This window comes from Vanessa cardui, chromosome 7 (genome assembly GCF_905220365.1).
Source record: "Vanessa cardui chromosome 7, ilVanCard2.1, whole genome shotgun sequence".
Lineage (NCBI taxonomy): Eukaryota > Metazoa > Arthropoda > Insecta > Lepidoptera > Nymphalidae > Vanessa > Vanessa cardui.
Window position 1 is genome coordinate 8,530,632 of NC_061129.1, and position 19,492 is coordinate 8,550,123.

Genomic DNA, 19,492 nt, shown 5'->3' on the forward strand with positions numbered 1-19,492 from the left:
TTTTGACTTTTTAGTTTTCAAAGAATCAAACTGAATGATTTATTTATTTTCACAGACAATTTCTTTGAAATTAATGTATCTGAAGTATGGTTAAAATTTATAAAAGGGTTTTTGTAACTAATTTAAAGTAGAGTTGTTTGGAAGCAAAGCGAGAAAATTTAAGAAAATTTGGATTTTCTTAGATTTTTCGAAACATACAATACAATTAATTTGCATGAGCAATATAATAAAAAAAAATACCCTGTAAAATCCAAATCCATATAAAATGTCATGTGATTTATTGCAAAATTTTATAAATAAGGAAAATATATTTGTTTTAAATAAAATTTTAGGTTCTCTTAAACCAGCATTGAGATACGGCTTTCACAGAACATCTGAATGTCAAGATTTTGAAAAAGCCTATATTTGCGTCCAAAAATGCGTAGATTTGCGTTATGATTTGGCATATTCAGATAAATATTGCTTTTGTACTTGTTACCATAAGAAGGAAAAGGCAAAATATACACCGAAATCATTCTATGATAGAACCAAGTGGAAACTAGGACCTCCGTCAACCACGAAGCCAGCTTGGGCAGTACAGAATAAAGAATTAAAGGATAAAATAAAGGATGAGATCGAAAGTGATCATGAAGGCGATAATGGAGAAGATATTAGTAATACGACTTTAAGCATATATGATGATATGAAAGTTTCAAATGAAACGAGTACAATGAGTAGTGATACAAATCTAACAGATGTAAATTCAATTGATAATGGCAACATGACTGATGGTGTCAACGCAACTGATAGTGAAGCTTCTAATTCTACTGCAGATTCGAACTCGGGCGGTGAAGGTTCAACAGGGGTAACCTTGAACCCCACTGAAGCCGGTGCTGCGAGTGAAACAGCATCGTAATTTAAAAAAAAAACTTTTATGTTACTTATAGAATTTACTGAAGATTTATTTAAGGATTTGTGTTACGTATAACTTATACTTAAATAAAAATTAAAACAAAAGTAATTAATTATTACATGGTATTAAATAGTTTCTTAATAAATACTAAATGTCTTATTGTATTTGATTTTTGTCTGCAAAATTATAAATACGCCAAGTTAGTTCGTGATCGGAAAGGTTACGAGGATATTGTGATATAATTATCAATATATTCTACTTAACGGCTGAATTAGGGAAATAGCATAAGATATTGATATTGCTTTCTGAAATAATGTTACTACGTATCACGATAACTCTTAATTGTAGTTAGCTGCTGTTTCCATTTAATCAAATATTTCAAATAATAGTAAACATATGTATCGAATTACGGTCAGTTTCGAAGACAACTTTCTGCAGATATATTATATTGTATTATAATAACATAAGCATCTTTTTAATAATACAAGTGTACTTTTATCGGTTGTTTGAATATAACCCGACACGATTAGAGAGACATCCACGATTTACTTGCCTCCTTTTTACTCCGAGAGGCTAATGTAAATTTCTATAAGGCAAAAACATTATAACTCTTTCTTAGTCTGACTAAGGTTTTAAACATGACAATAGTTACTAGACTAACTGACATGTCAGCATGCATGTCATCATCTTTGAAATGATTTTCTACGGAGGAAATTTGAACATTATCCGAAAATATAGGTAAATAGATCGGGTCCGCAATGTGCATCAATTTCAATGCATTTTTATTTTAATATAATTTTTATCAACTTTTTTTCTTTTACTCATTCAATTTAAGCCATCTGTAGAAAAACTTTTTTCGAATACACTGGAGACGTTATGTAAGATTGACGGCTATGACGTATCACTGAGGATTTTTTTAGCAATATATCGAGAACATAAATATGCTTTTATATCATACATCAATTTCTTTTGTCACGTTCGACGTTTTAGGCAAAACTATTTTTTTATTATGGATATTTTTACGATGTTGTCGAATAGTGTTGGTATTAGAATAAACGTGAAAGTAAAAGTGTGTTTGTTTCAATTTCAGACTAATAGCTATTATTATAGAGAAGTTTTTGGTTTTATAATATCTAAAGGTGGTGTGTTTATGTAGGTCGTTAATCTATGGCCAAACTTTGTATTGTTAGGTTACCGATTGAGGGGCGAGTAAGCCAGTGTTATTATAGGAACAAGCGAGACGACGTCTAAATTCCATATTTGAATCAGTAGAACGCTTAATATTTCTTAAATTACCAATATGTGAGTTGATAATTATGTTATTTTATCAAATGTAAACCAGAAAAAAATATAATATTATTATCGTTTTTTTAGGTACTATTTAATATACGTATTATTTTATATTATTCTTATTTTAATGTTTTAAATGTATGGATACAAGAACTAGTTGTGATTGCTTAAGGAAAAATTGTATACGCAAAACCAATTAGTAATTATAATGAAATAATTTAGAGCATAATACTTTTTAATACACTAAATTTTGTATCGTTTAAATTATATTTATTAATTAATTATGAATCTAAAATCGTAGTGTGTAATTATTAATTACTGTGAAAAATTTCATTGTTTTTCATGCCGTAAGTGTAGTAACAGTGTGTTATCTATTATAAGTAACCAGTAACTTGATCAGAAAGATAGTATCTAAATCCACAACATCACACTACCACTGGTACCACGAATAGAGACACATTTGGCAGATTTTTTAAGTTACCACTCCTTACTTGATGAGAAACATTGTTCTTCATCCCCAACATTACACTACCACTGGTTGGTAGACACGAATACTGTGGCAGATTTTTACCAACGCGTGCAGGTAATAAGGTTATAATTACAAATATAAGACGTTTATATGTATTAAATAATGCAATACAGTCTTTATTTAAGACCCACGCTCTCAGCAATAATGTCAAAACTATTATTTAAATGGCATTGCTATAAACGACTTTATATGTGTATTATTATTGTTTTAATGAATTTTATAATAATTAATGGAATAGTTTTAATCTATACTTATAGTTTGGGTTCATATGTTATCATTCACGATGTACCCATAAAGGAGTTTTTAGGGACGATCGTCGCAATTGTAACAAATAACAGAAGCGAAACGGTTCGTACTAAAGAATATAAAAAGGAATATTTGGGATTGAGTCGTACGTCGCTTTTCATACTTTTGGCTCTTTGTCACCAGGGGCTAGAGTAATAAATCTCGCGATGACCCTCCCTTATGGCAGTAGAGATACAAAGATACTAGGTCAGCCGGGACGGGGCTGGACGCAATAAAATTTCGATTGTCGATATTTATTAAAGATTGACCCCTCGTTTTTCTAAAATATTTATAGTTGTAGGGAAAAATGTATTCCTTTGATCTTGTGAACACTGATTCCGTTTAATCTAGTGATATAAGATACTTTTTATTTCTGTCTTGTTGGTCTGATAGCTACTTTATAAAACTTCTGATGGTCTGAGTAAAACCATTAATTATGCGTTTTTTTTATGTATAAATGATGCACATATGATAAGTGTATCAAATGTGTACTATTTATACATATATAACGCGTGGTGGAAGGTACTCCTAACCTTCTCAAAGGGAGAAGATGGTTTAGCCCAGCAGTGGGAAATTTACAGGCTGACGTGATGGTGCATCATTTATACTTGTAAATTTTTTTTTTTATAATTTAGCTCCTAGACTAAGAACCTTAAGGTTTTTCTAACGACACATACAGGTTTTTTTATGTTTCATTTCACCTCCGAGCACGAGATACATTTTAATTAACGTTTAAATACACGAATCTTCATTGTATCTCTTGGATGGCTTTGAATCTGTAATGTTCTGTAGAGATTCAAATGTTCTATCCATTGGACCATTTCGACTAACTGCGCAATTGATATTTTGCTACAGCTGCTGCTGATCTATGTGTCTAACTATTCGGTTAAATTCATAATCTGATAGGAAAGCTACGCAGCTCAAACAAATTCAAACACACAACCGTTCGAGGCATGCAAGTGTGAAGCAGCTAACTTTTTAAATTTCGGGTTAAAATTTCATCGAACCTGAGACCTCGAGATCTGCACACTTTTTCAACCATCTATTACACTAATAGGGTGTTTCTTCATATCAAACACAGTCAGGGAGGTTTAGCTTGTATTATGTTCATGTAAAGTTTAAAAAAAATCCTCATATTTATATCTGAAATGAATAGGGAGTGAGAATCATTGTTATGATCGTTTGTTCAAGGCAATGTCTAATCCAAGGTATATTTGATGAAAGATTGATTCATTCGTAATGAAACGCTGGGCTTTCTTTTATCTATCTACACACAATCGGGGGCGAAACAAGAGGAAAGCAAACAATAAATCCACCTACATAAAAATTGCAACAACTTTGTTCATAATACCGACGGAGGCATCATCAAAAGTTTGTTCGATTCGCACCCTCGCGCCCATTCGTGCAGAGATTACCAATAAATCCAATACGGGATAATTGGCCCGCTTAATTCTGTTCTATCTTTCTACTTAGTTCAGTCGTCAGAATGCCAGCTCAGGCCCCTTGGGACAGTCCAGTTTGGCTATAAACATCGTTTGCTTGCCAAGCAAAACTAATCTCTCAACTCTGATATTAGATATTGTTTTATGCTGTCAAAATAATATAAAGCGTATGATCCGTTAATGAAGAGAGTAGTGCGTTTAATGACGTATAGTATATATATTTGTAATTGAAATACATTTATATTTTCTTACAATAATGTTTACCTTTGCTAAGCTCATGATATAATCCTATTTAATTTTGAATGTTAAATTGAGGTTCTGTATTTGTTTTTAAACTTACAATAAATACTCAACCGATCATCATCAAAATTGACAAACATCAATATACATCCTCACCAGTGTTAAAGAAAAGGACAAAGAGTAAAAAAACTAGTATTTAAAAATCACAGATAATACGTGGAAATGTATGGATGGATTGATTGTTTGAAAATAATGCTATCACTTTTTTTCGATATCGGTAAAAAGCCGTATCATAAGTATTGACAGTAGCTGTATGTACATGATGGACATAGGTGTCGTTTTTCCCTCTCGTCTAATGGATGAGTATTATTCAGCGCGAGGGTGGCAGCGATTTGATATTCGCATCAGTCGGCCCTCGGGACTCTGTGACGTGATTCTGTAGCAAAACTACTGGCTTTTTATAAGCGTTCTGATATGGGAATGTGCTTTGGTAAATCGATCATGTGCCTTTTTAAATGTCCAACCTGAAAGTATGGGGGACCGATATGGATGTGGATGTTTTTCCTATAAATTTTCGTGCCCTTGATAATAATTTTTCCATCAATATTTGAAAGCTGTTTTATTTTTTTTTGGTTAAAATAGTTAAAACTGATTACGAAGTTATTTGTATTTAAATGCAAGGTTGTTAGTAGACTTAACTCAGATTTATAAAAGCATAATTTTCTCTGTTTTCTTCTATTTATTACATGCTCTGTGTATGAACCAATTTATTATAATTTAACGTTCGGCTTTATATCTCATAAGTTTCATCATTTAGTTAGTATTGGAAATTGTTACTTTTTTTTTATTGTGTACATCCAAGTATTTTTATGAAATCTTAGTGATAAGTATAAATGAAAGGCATAAAATATATACTAAAGATATTCCGATCACCCCATGACGAGTTGGAATTAAAACGTCAGTCAAAGCGGAAAAATCCTGTTCCGAAAAATTAGCCAACAAAATTCCGACAAATAATTAATCTGGAATAATCATACAAAACGATGCGAGCGGGATTCTCGGGCATTATTACCATTCATTTCAAATCAGCCGTGTGGAGGCAGGGAGGGTGAGGCCTCGTCGACCTGAATAAGCATACATTTTCCAATCAGGGCACGTATCATTTAACTTGCTATTAAATTCGACTTCTTCCCTTCGAATTATCATTATGTCAAATGTTAAGGCTCGTCGTGTGTAAGCAACCTATCAGACGTTCGATTGAATTCCCAAATTAATTTCGTACACCGAAAATGTTTCCATACAAAAAGAATAGCATATTATTTCGATCCACAGATTCTCCTGTGTTTAACTTGATATCATTTAACATAACGGAATTTTTGCTGATGATACTTATGGCTATTAATTAATCTTAATTGTGTGTGAAAAAGAACATTAAGTTTTTCCAAAGGTGGCGGGCCGTCTGAAAATTCATAAAAGATCTTTTCGACCTAAAATTTATTGTGTGGCGAGCATTCAGACGCCGAAAAAGGAAGCGCGAATGAATCGTTATACCTACTCTGAAATACGTTTCATAAACGCCGTCATAACATTCATGCTTAAGACCTTTTACTGTAATTACTCGTCCGGAGAGCAAGCTATAGATGGATGAATTAGAGAATTAAATTTTTATGAAAGAAGTCTTGGTTGTTTCTTACAAATCCACATTAATTTCACTGAAGCAAGCCAGACGTATAAATTAAAGTGTGTGATTCTTTGTACCTCACCGGTTCTAAATGCGGTTCATTTGAAAAATAACCTTTCTTTGAGTGAAAGAAGTGTTAGAACCGTATATTAGTTTTGTACATGTAAGTACTTCTTGTAAATAAAAGTACTTTTATAGTCAGTGTGTACAATAGAGTCTCGCTTAGGCATTCCTTGCTCGGTGCACGTTGCAGCGGGTAAAGATTACATAGGTAATCTATCGCTGTTATTTTAAAGTGTAACATGTCAGCGCGCGGTGTCATCGCGTCGCGTGCCACGCGCCAAGCACCTGACGCGTCACCCGACCTCCCCCATTTATTAAATTAATAACTCCAACTGAACACCGTCATTATCCGTCTAATTGGAAGGGCGATGAGCTCCTCTTTTAACGCATTACCTAAACGTTTAACTCGAGCTTTATGAAGTGTGTAATTTGGTTACTTACGTTCGAGTCCTAAGAATTTACCTGCTATTGGCGTTTGAAACATTTTATTTTCATATCATATAAAATTAGCATAATTTTGACACTAATAACGAATTAACCGATCAAGCCTTTATCACGGCTCTGGCAGAATGTTATCAAAAAGTATAATTAATGTTAACGGTAAAATTTTGTTGTTTACAAACATATTATTTTGTTGCTCCGGCGGCGCTTAGGGCTACACTTTACTTAGAAATTTAAGATATATAATTAAGAATTTTGCTGGCGCAATAATTTGGGGATCTTCTAATGAACGATATCGGGTTCCGTGTAATTAACGCCAGAGGCTTATTGTTATTTTTGTTATCAAATATAAATATGAGATTTTGCAATCCTTTAATTTGCTGTACATTAAATAAAAAGCTTATTTTGGTATTTCCAAGTTTTATAATTACTTTAACATTTTTAATGAAACCGGTTGCTCGGTTGAAGCGTGTTGGCGCAGAAAGTACAATAAGCGGTACTTTACTAAGAGGTTATGGTTACTAGGTTACTCTTAGTTTTTTATAATGAATTAAAATAACGGTCTCAGTCTAAGTTTCAAAAAAATAAAATAAAACGGATTTTTTTTTACACTCTCTAAGAAAGAGCCGATGTGGCCAGTTTAAAAAGATTGTTTATATTAAGCGAAGATCGCGTGTTCAAATCTATGCAAACATCATCGAATTTTTGTGAACTATTTTTTTTAATAAATTTAATCTCATATGAGCTAACTAATGATCAGTATTCATTATCGCCCATAGAAATTGGTGCAGTAAGAGATATTAATCATTCCTTAAAACCTTGGATGTTAAGATAGTGAGTTTCTTGTGTCTGTCGTTAGAACGAGATCTCTTCAAATTGAAACAATTGTAACATAACATTACTAAGAATTGTTGTTTGGCGGTAGTATATGATAAGTATTATTTTGATATAATATTTCTTTGTGTTTGTAATTTACATTTATATCCGCCAACCCACATCTGAGCACCGAAGTCGAACGAGCTCTAGCCCTTCACCTAATGGAAGAGATTCAGGGCACATTGATACAATTGCGGGATATTTTTGTCTAAGTGTTTATTTGTTTTTTTTTTTTTTATATTTCTAGAAGTATTTACGTAACAATAGAATCGATACAAAAAAGTAAGTGTATTATCAGTACAAATGATTAAGGATTACGAAGGATATATTATTTATATTCGGGGTATTCGGGGTAATAGGTAGTAGGTAAATTAGTGATGAATACACAAATAATAAAGTAATGAGTATAAGTGAAGACCTTGGCGGACGGTGTTCGTTTCACCGTGTAGCTGTTGAGGCCCTACAATCGCTAGCGTGATACAAATATACACATAATTTTAATGCCGGGGTGAAGCATTAAAAGTCAGGGATCAAATGCCTTTAATACCGTATGGGGGAGCTGTGGAGTAGACATTGTTTTTATTTGCTTTTGGAATTGATTAAATTGTAATTAACATATTTTTAGTACTATTTCGTTTGTAAAGATACTTTTTTGTTATTAAATTTGTAATTTCGTTTGAAATTATTTTATTTTGAACTACATGTTTTATTATTTTAGAAAAATAATGTTATTTATTTCAATGCGAAATTATTATCCGACTTTTATTCGGGTATAATATTGGCAACTGAATTTTAAGCTCTATCAAATCAACAAAATTTAATCTTTGCTAATTTTTTTCTGTTAGTATGTTTTTTAGCATACTTAATTTTTTTATCAATAATATTGAAGCGACAAAAGACACCTTTGTAGAGCTTAGTTGTATTCAAAGTATTTTAAGTCGCAATGATACGTTTAACAAAGCGCTTTTGTCTTCTTTGCAAAGTTATATCATGAACATTTCATGGTATCTCTATTGCTTTTAAACAACTAAGTGTAAGTTATTTACACAAGCGGGGCGCACGCGACGCACACGGCTTACCTGCGCCATCCGCACTTGACTTAGCCTAATCTCCAATCATATTCACTAATAACACTCGCTATCAGGTGTTCTATTGAGCAAGAAATTTTGTTTGTATTAATTATGATAATTTTTATTGGAGAGTAATAGACTGGCACTTCCGTCAATTAAAAGGTTATGATTTTATATAGGTACATGTGATGGTATTATATCCGATTATTACAGGTTTCGTGATCAATTAATGAGTGAAAACTCTTTATTAATATTTTTTAAGATTTTTTTAATTGTCTATGGCACAGACTAAAAAACTACCAATCTGCTTATATCAATGTCCAAGGAATCATTATTGTTGATAATTTTAAAAAAGCTTACTTTACAAAAAAATAAGCTCATTGATTCTATACGAGAAATATATTTTATCGCATACGGTTTGGCTGAACTTATAAGGTATATTACGTAGCTTTTACATGTATGTGGATTAGCTTGTGTAACGTCTTCGTATGACAGATCCAGTCACTAGGCTTGAATTGTGCTAACGATTTAATAATATGCTGCAATCGATTAGTCGTTCAATCGAGTATCTGTTCTAATAACGCAACCATCCAGTTGTTTTTCGGTGGAAATTGGTAATCAGGATGGTATCATAACGCGTAAAGAAGTACAATTGGTCCTCAGTTTTATTAGGCTGGGGATAATTTTTGTGACATACAGTCGAAGTTTAACTCTTATTTCGAAATTATTAATTACAATTGTTGTGAACTACATATATGTTTTATATTGGATAATTTAGACACTATTACACGTAGTTTGTATTTTGTATAGTGTTTTTATAGTTTGATTGTCATTCATCGCTTGCTACTATATATATTATACTAGTTTTGTCATTGTACCATGTAGACTACATTTTGTTGTGAAATGTTAAAATAACAAGAGATATGTATTTAACATTGTAAATAAAATTCAAAGTAATGGTTGTAAGTTTAAGCATAACTGAAATTCGTACAACAATATGATAATACAAAACTTTATATCAGCACAGCACATCTTACTATTATCACCATTACATCTCAAGATATACTCTATTTACTGATAAAAAAAGTTATCGTAGCATTATGATTAGAATATGCATATGTTCTTTATAGTTCTAGGAATACTACCAATAAGTTCATACATTCAATGTTAAATACATTTAAATAAATACTATTTTGCACTCCCGATTTGGAGGACAGATGCCGTGAAATAGTTAAATTGTGAGTATTGTAATATTTAAGGCTTTTCGTTTTAAAATATTCCTGTACATATAAAGTGTAATGTTGACTTGTGTGTCATTAGAGGGATTTCGTTGTATTTCTATGGACTTGTATGAGGAATTTCTTGAGCGGTCTTTTGTTTTTTTTCTGCCGTAATACGGAGAAGAAGCGCGGATCGATACCAATAAATTGTTATTCTGGAAAAATTGTACAACAAAGGGTACCATAAAATAAATAATTAAAGTAATAATTCTAAATGATTACAGGTATGTTTATATATTAACTAGAGCTCGAGTTAATGGTAATTTAAATATCTTACAACCTATTTAGTCACGTTTCTTCTTACACTTGATTTTAAGCGTTTATATTTTGTTCTTCCTTTTTATGGCCACATTGTTCTATAAAATTCCAATAATACTTTTACGAAACAATTCGCTTCCACGTAGATGTTGGCTTATAATATTTTAAAAGGAAATCAATTAAAACCGTGTTGGAAGCGAATGCAAATGGCGAGTATTGAGCTACAGTGCTATTATCTATCATCAAATATTCAGTCTTAAATCCGTTCATATATTACGCATTCGTCAATAGGGTTTGAGCCGTCACCCTTTTAATTTACGAGTCGGACGAGGGGTCATTAAACAATAAAGTGTTGATTAAAAGCCCCTATGCGCGGGCGGCGGTGGCGGGTGGAGCGGGTGTAGCGAATAACTGCGCTTCCTGCAGTGGAGTCGTTATTTTATCACCGATGATTGACACCGGCCGCCAATCACCTCGAGAGCTACTGCGACCCACTTCGCGATGCCGAGATGACGCAAGCATTCAGCAATCTACTAACATAAATAGAAAAGTGCGCTTCTGTATTTGATGCATCATGTAGCAAATTGACTGGTTGCTTTGTTATCACAACGCAAATAAGAGTTCGTCGAAAGATGAAATGAGAATGCATTCGCAGTATTTTTACTCTTTAAAAGCAAATATAAAAATATCGAACGCTATTTTTTTCTGGTAACGAAATTGTTTTTTAAAGAAACGAATTCATTTTTTATTTTTACATAGTATTTATAAAACAAACTTTCAATAGTATATTTTTATTTTTTTATAAGTAATTATAAATTATCAACAGATTTGAAAAACTAATAAAGTATTTTTTTTAATTATGCTTTAAAAATAAATAAATTGTAATACCAAGTATCAAGACTATTGTATATCTAAATTGGACATTAATTGACATCTTGATGATCCGCCATTCACAATAGTAGGGAGTAACAGATAATTACTTGAGATAATACGGGGAGCTATGAACAGGAACCTCATTAGGGCGGGGATTTCAGTTTCATCACGTATAATCCCTCACGATTGTTAGGTTCAGACCACATCGAGGGCCTTGCCACGTCCAGTTCTATTTTATATATGACGGAGATCCTGTTACACCTTATTATGTGTAATGCATTCCGAACGCTAAGATCATCTGGAAACCATTTATGGAAATTGTATACCAATCGTTAAAAAGAGGACCGTCCTGTTAACAGATTTTAAATCATTGCCGTCACCGACCGCCATTGTAACGTCAAGTTAGTTCAAAAGCGGTCGTTGCAGGCGAACAAAATGATCTTCGTTCGATCGGATTGCGCGTTCCACACCTCTCGGATCAATAGATCTCATTCAAATAATAATAAGGAGTTATAGATCAGCGGGAGCTGTCAATGTCGGCTGACGTCCCGCAGCAAAGCTTCTCACATTTGACTATGGAAATGGATATTTATTTGACGTCTCGACCGCCGCCGCAGTCCTCGGTGATCGGCGAAGATGATAACGCTTCGATTTATATATTACTCGATGATCGGTAGCCGCCTCGCCCTTCACCGTGAACCGCGGGGTTAGTAGGTTGAGCGGCTACAACGCACATTTATTTTGTTACCCATGACTCATGCAATTATAACGTATAAAAATAATATCACTTGATATGTTACATGTATTAAACAAATTAGTTTGTAACATAAAACTAAAAGTTTTCACTAAATACGTATGTTTACTCGGTACAAGTACCAAAAAAACTATTTTTTTTTTGTCTTTCTGTTTGTTCCGGCTAATCCCTGAAACGGTTGGATCGATTTTGACGGGACTTTCACTGGCGGAATACTGATATAAGTAGATAATGAAAAGCAGTATCTTAGGCTACAACGGTAACTTTTTTTTAAATTCAAATGCGCACGAAGTCGTGGTCTCAACTAGTCTTTTAAAGGTAAAATTAAAAAAACGTATATTTTATTTCAAACAAAAATTTTCATTTACATAACATATTACCACAAAAGTCGTTAAGATAATAAAAATTTTCAAGCATACTATATTTACTTAAGCAAAGTATTTTATCAAGTCCCATTTCGTACTATCGTTTGTGTTAATCTCTTTTGTTTCTGCTTAATTGAACTTATTTTATTAGCGCAGTAGCAACAGATTAAAAATTTATAACGAAGCTATGTCACGTCTCCGTTTAATTAGGTGAGGCGTTGCGCATCGAGAATGGTATGCGCCTGAGCCACCTTTGTAATCTACGTGCTTCTCTGTTTTCATTATCAAGCTGAAAATATGCTAATGACCAATTATTGCCCATAATATTAAATTTGCGGAACTATTTTATTGCGACCGAACAACGATAAATTTTTAATACGTTACTCCGCCATGTTCCAGGACTATATTCATGAGTTTAAAATATTTTTTACGCGAATTAATCTTATCTAGAGATGAGATATTTATCCATTTTTTTGGGAAGTACACATAAAAAAACTATATTTATGTTCGTTAATGTAGTTAGTAGGTTAGTTTTTGTGTGATGCCAAACTTATTTGGATAAAAAATGTTAATGATGACTATTTACTGGCGCTGTTTCAAGTAAATCATCTCCATTCGTCGGCACATTGTTACCGACGCGAACTTGTACGTTAACATTTTAGCAGCCATACAAAATATAAAAGCGATGAAAAACAATATATTTTATCTCAATATGACATCGGTGAGCTATTCGCAATATATAATTACTTCGAAATGTCGCGAGAAGCAGCTCCAAGTAAAGCGGGTCAGTGATCGCGCAATTGACATTTCGTTGTATAATATATTGTAAGCTCATACAAAATTACAATACGTTTTGTTGATTAAACGAAATCGATGTTATAATTGTATATTTTTTAAATGTTACCTGACTGACCTGTCAAATAATATTAGAGTAATTTTTAATATGAAAAGGGTTTTTCGAGGTGGAATAGTTAATAACCAGCCTAGCCATTTCCTAGCGGTGGCATTGTATATATATTATTTTTGCCTAATTGTTATACAGATTGACATCTACTGCGTAGGTAATATCATTCATACATCATTATAATTTTATGATTTTTTAATGTTGTTGTTTTTTAATGTAAGGACAACGCAAAGCGTTACCATGTTGATAAGACATTACTCGCAAATTTATATTAATATGATAAACGTGAAAGTAACTTTGTTTGTGCGTCTGTCTGCCGCTATTTCACGACCAAACCGCTGAACCGAATTTGATGTAATTTGGTATGAAGCAAAATTGAACTCCAAGAAAGAACATATTTTCCTAGCCTAACACATGACAACCAATCCCCTAAATCGCAAGCAAAGCCGGAGCCAACTACTAGTCACAAAAAAAAATAATAAAATATCATATGACTAGCTCGTACATCGCACATCGCATATTGCACATAGCATAGCTTTTGTAGCATTGTCTATAAAAAACAATACAATATTGTATGAATATGACCTCAATCGAACAAGTGCACCAAGATTAAATTGAACTATATAATAAAACATAGTATGCAATATGTATTTCATTCAACTGACTTGGACCTTTCAAGGTCAATATTATTATCATAAACAGAGTCTATCCCCGAACGAATTTATAATTATAATTATTAAAAAATATACCTACTATACTATACCTAATTTATAAAACACTGTTTTTTTTATAGCAGCCGTCTTTTCTTTATTTACCTTAATATGTACTAGTATCGATTTATTTAATATTATTAACGCGAAAGTGTATTTAAGCTTTCGCACCATAACCAAACACTTGTCCTGTTCTCGGACGAGGGAGAGCCACGGGCGGAAACTAGTTGTCAATAAAGAAAATGTTATCGACATTATTGAACTAACTTCGAGAAAAGCCTAAGTTGTATTAACCATGGGTTATGGGTGCGTTTGATAAAGGCAAGAAGGGTTGGGGCGAGAAAATTAATGAATCACACGAGTTAATATGAACTATGTATTTCTAATAAATATTAAGTTGCTGGCCATTTATGTAACCATACGAAGTCGAAGTACGCGTAGCTAGTTTTTTGTTTCTGTGATATGAAAATAACTACCGAATAAATTAAAAAGATTTTGTTCATTTATTACTCGATAATTTCCTATGTCATAATTAAAGTCAAATTCAATGTTAATAATATAGGGGATATCATACGACTATCATTTATTCTATTTTTAAATATTTTTTTTTAATAACGTTTTTCACATCATAGATGGATGGACTTTGACTGCCAACCAAATTAATTCAAAAAACTTATTTTTGGTAAAACTTATACGATTACTTTTAATAAATTATAAATTTATAAAAGTAGCCTATAGAGGATGGCTAATCACTCTTTCATACTCAACTACAAAACAGACTTTGTAACTACAAACAAATCTAAAGAGTACCTTGCTGAGCTATTAATAAAGTCTTTAATTACAGCTTCAGTTATGTTTATTCTTAGATACATAAGCTACCCTTTGTAACATTTTACGTAATTAAATTTATTTTTCTTATTTATAAATTAATTGAATAGACAAAGTCACGTAGTTAATAGGGTACGGTTTCTCAAAACAAACACATCATTCAAAACAAATAGTCGTATTATTTAAATTACTGTGTTTAATTACATATTGTAATTATGAATTAAATATTGTGTTCAAATATTTTTTTCTCAATATACCTTAAATCAGCGTGGATTTTAAAAACTATTATTAACTAAAATGGTATCGAAAAAAGAATTAACTTTGTCAGAGAAATAGAAGGGCGCAATAAAATACCTATAAAATACATCCTCACCTACGCCACTACGGCAAGTACATTCTGAAGTGCGTAAAAATAACAATATAACAGATTTCTCAGGTCGTATATATACGATTTTTTCTTCGTTTCTTTACTACTGAACTACCATTAAAGTTCTTATACACAAAAATACGCCTGTTAGAGATTAACAATGAATTAACTTAGTGCTATTCCACTTATAGACTATCGTTAAATGAGTAAAAGTAACAAAGCTGATGATACTGTACCTATCTACCTGTAAACCTGTTCACTTCCAGGCAGAATATATTAATTTAAATAATTGTATTAACTAACATGACTTTGTATTTTTTAAATGTTGAAAAAGAGTAACTACTGTATTTCTTGCCAGTTCTTCTCGGTAGAATCTACTTTCCGAACCGGTGTCAGCTTAACTTATTTGTTAAATGACGATTCAAAAGTGCTTGTAAAAGCCTACTTGAATACAGTTTATTTTGATTTTTTGATTTTGATCAACATATGATTTTATGTCGTAATTATATGAATATAATATTGATCAATATTCTTTAAAATTACATTTAAGTATCGTAAACAGCAGCCTTGCAGTTTTTTTTCATATTTTATTTAATAACGATTATTAAATTACAGGCATCAAAAGCGACATCAAACACTTTTTAAAATATTTAATTTCGGCGCCTTATTGAGTTGTTTAAATATCAAATAGTTGTAGAGAGTTGTAGGTCTTTACTTACAAAGCTAGAGGATAAATGGCTTAACACATTTCAATACTGTTGTCGGTTAAAAGCCACATGTTAATATGTTTATGAGCTATTGTACTCAATAAAGTTACAGCAGTCAAATACATAACTAACATGTATATAACTCAAAGGCATATGGAACTTTTAATTGATATGTTGACTATTAGTTAGATTTATAACCCATGTTTAAACGAGCTAAGTACTGTCTACAACTTGTAATTTCTCATGCAAGTAAATGTCATCATCGAATACATAAGGTTCAATTTAGAATGTAATTAATATGCAGTTATAATCTTATATATTTTTTGCTATACAGTGACATTTTTTCTCAATAAAGAATTTGAATGATAGGATTGAAATATTGTAGATCAATGCCGTGAAATTGTACGAAATCCGGTCGAGTATGTAATGTTACAATGCGGCAGAGATACTGCGACCCCTGGTCCTGCGCCAGCGCATATTTACATCTCGCTAACTAGCTAAGCCACGCCTCGACCAATGTATTGTACGGAAATGTCGGTACGGAGCACGAAACAATTCTACCGTATACCGTAATATCTGCATACAAATGTTTCGGTGCTTCGCTTCGCTTCGGTATTCCGCTGCATGTGTTTATGCTTTATTTAGCTTCCCTAATATGTAACTGCCTTAGAGGAAATTGTACATCTGCAACTGAGCGCTTTATTAAGTTAATATATTTAGATAAAAGTCAGTCACTGTTACGAGTACGACGGATTACAATACCTGATACTTAAGTGTAATAAATGCTATTGGTGCCATTAAAATATTGTAATCAATATTCACAACAGTCGAGATGGCCTATCGGATAACACGTGGATCTAAAACTAAGGTCGCGGGTTCAAATCAGGTTCAAACCGTTAAATTTTCATGTGCCTAATAATTGATTATAATTAAATCGTGCTTGGGGTGATGGAAAGTTGTGAAGAAGCCAGCACGTGTCCATGGGGCATTAAAGTGTTGCATGTATTTATTTACGAATGTGTCATATACGAAATTTATCTGATATGACATTTAATCAATTTATAAGCCACAAATAATAAATAATTTTAAAATTGAACATCTAATCGCTGTACGTATGTTAGTCAATTTCGCTCTCCTGACAAAAACACAGACAGCAAAATTTGTCATTTAAAAGCACGTAATGTAAATTCTATTATTACGGCCTTTTATTTTTCAATTACGATCCCCCGGTCTCGTCGGGCGCCTGGGGGTTAACTTTGCAAGACCCTACGATGTTCATTTTTTATTTCATTTCATATGTATGTTTATTCTAAACAATTTCCACTGTTAATTTCATTGTACTTAATTTGTAAAGGATAGGTAATGCTGTAAATCATGATCAGTTTCTGCGTGTTAATACGTTATTTCGAGTTATTCGTGCAATAACTCATAAAAGCGGGCCCTTGTCGGTTATAACGAGGTGTGTTTAAATTTGTTCGCGAGCACTCCATAAAGTCAACACTAGCTGGTCACGCGACGCTTCGATGACGAACGATTGCGGAGCCGCTGTGCCATGCCACAGAGTATATTTAACAGTTTCAATAGAATTATCTTATGTTGCTGTGTCAAGATTTTTGCTTACGTTTAAATATATTCTTATATTTGAGATATGTAAATCTTAAAAGTAACCTTTAGTCAAATTGTAGTATTCATACTTTAAAGTTTAGGCGTTCATATTCATTTATAAAATAAAAGAGCTTTCAAAGTATTAAACGTACTAGCGGTATAGCTTACTACATTATACATTTGTTTCTAACGCAATCAAAAATACTTAACAATGCATTAAAATATAACAGTAAAATGTAGATGTGATGCTGAATTATTTATGCTATGTAAACCGCAGGTAAGTCGTCCCTCGGAGCCACTCAGCGGCCAAATTAAATCATTTCTATTTCGCTTGCGATTGACTAGACACGCAACGCACGCGTTGTCATTATAGAACATGGATAGTATGACAGATAAAACGAATCTTCATTTGTTTATTTATGCGGTAACAAAATTAATAGGAGGGTAGAAAATAATAGCGTGGACGAACAAGTCCAATCTGTATGCCTTGTAGTTGTAACTGCGGGCAGATAAGGTGTTGTATTAAATGTTTGTGGAAGAAACTATTGTGGTATTCTATGGAGGTGAAAATTGAGGTTTTAAATTTATCGCAATACATGCCATTCTCTTCTATACACCTACTAAACTAGGATTAAAAACGCGCTCATATCCTTGTATTTCGAACGATGTTTTTACTGACTGTGGACTTAAAAATGTTTAATTAATATCGCAATTTTGTCAATCAAAATTTGTTCATTAGTCTTGTACTTATTTAACAATCTATCACACCGATTTTCGTTCATTCAGATCTCATTTATAATTTAATATAAAATCATAACATAAAAAAATAGGATTTCCCAAGCGACTTATATCTTATATTATCCTGTCTTACGTAACATTAAGAAAAGTTGGCAAACATATTGTTATTCTTAGTTAATATGATGATGTCCATATGTAACGTGTGTCGGACGTGGAAAATTTTATTTCTTCTAATACTTGTAATTGTTGGCCGACATAAATGTGATTAATAAACAAATCACGGCAGCTACAGATGAATCCACTTTTGCGGAATCGTAAATACATGGAATTATTTCAATTTAAGCGTAATGTACGTTTAAAAAGAATTCCCAAGAAGATTGACAGTTCTCGAGGGAGAATTAGCAATCGCCTGTACAACAAGGATTCGTTATATTTTCAGTGGGTTCAATGACACTACTTATTAACCTCTACATAATAAGTGTTATCTTACTCATCGTTTTTATACTCATAATATAAATGTCTCTTTTCTCTTTAACTTAGATTTTTTAGCCTAGATTTCAAGATTAATTTCTTTAAGAACATTGTAAAAAAAATTGACGCATCGATTACATTTCAATTTTATAAGCTATCGCAAATTTTTGTAACCAAAATTGAATAGATCTTTTATGAATGAATATTTCCCAAGTTATAGAATTTTTTTGTATTATATAACACGAATACGAAGTTTTATATATAATACATACCTAGTTTTCAAAGAAATAAAGTCCTTAGATATACATATATGTGTAAATTAAAAATGATATTGTTTATCGAACTATCATAACGAGTTTTATAAATTCCTACAAAAAATTAAAGAAAAGATTCGAAACCAGTTCCAATGAAGGGTACAGATTATAATGTATAAATGTCGTTCAAATAGTATGAGCAATAATATAGATATAAAATGTTCTAATCGTAAACGTGGGCTTGTTTCTTTGATTCAAGGAAGTCACTGGCTATAAATAAGTTTGAATGATGCGTAAATATAGATCAAGCTATCAACGTTATCTGATGTAAATCTAAGATAAGTTAGAACATAAAATTTTATTCGAAACGGCCACTTGTTAACGTGTTATATATCTGTAAGTCGCGCAATTTCACAACGAGCCCACCGCGCACGGCGGATCACGTACTCTGAAATCCACGATGAGAACATAAACTATTTACCAACTATTCAATATTCAATACGCGATTGCAAAATACGCCAAATTATTGCATTAGTAGCGAACAGGGATTCCCGATATTGTGGTTCAGC

General features: G+C 32.3%; 1 protein-coding gene across 1 annotated transcript; it reads left to right on the forward strand.

Annotated features, from left to right (window-relative positions):
• Positions 1-265: 265 nt before the first annotated feature.
• On the forward strand, positions 266-895 carry LOC124530953. Its single transcript, XM_047105327.1, has 2 exons — positions 266-272; positions 333-895. Exons 1-2 carry the CDS (start codon positions 266-268, stop codon positions 893-895), a joined length of 570 nt encoding a protein of 189 aa, XP_046961283.1.
• Positions 896-19,492: the final 18,597 nt, after the last annotated feature.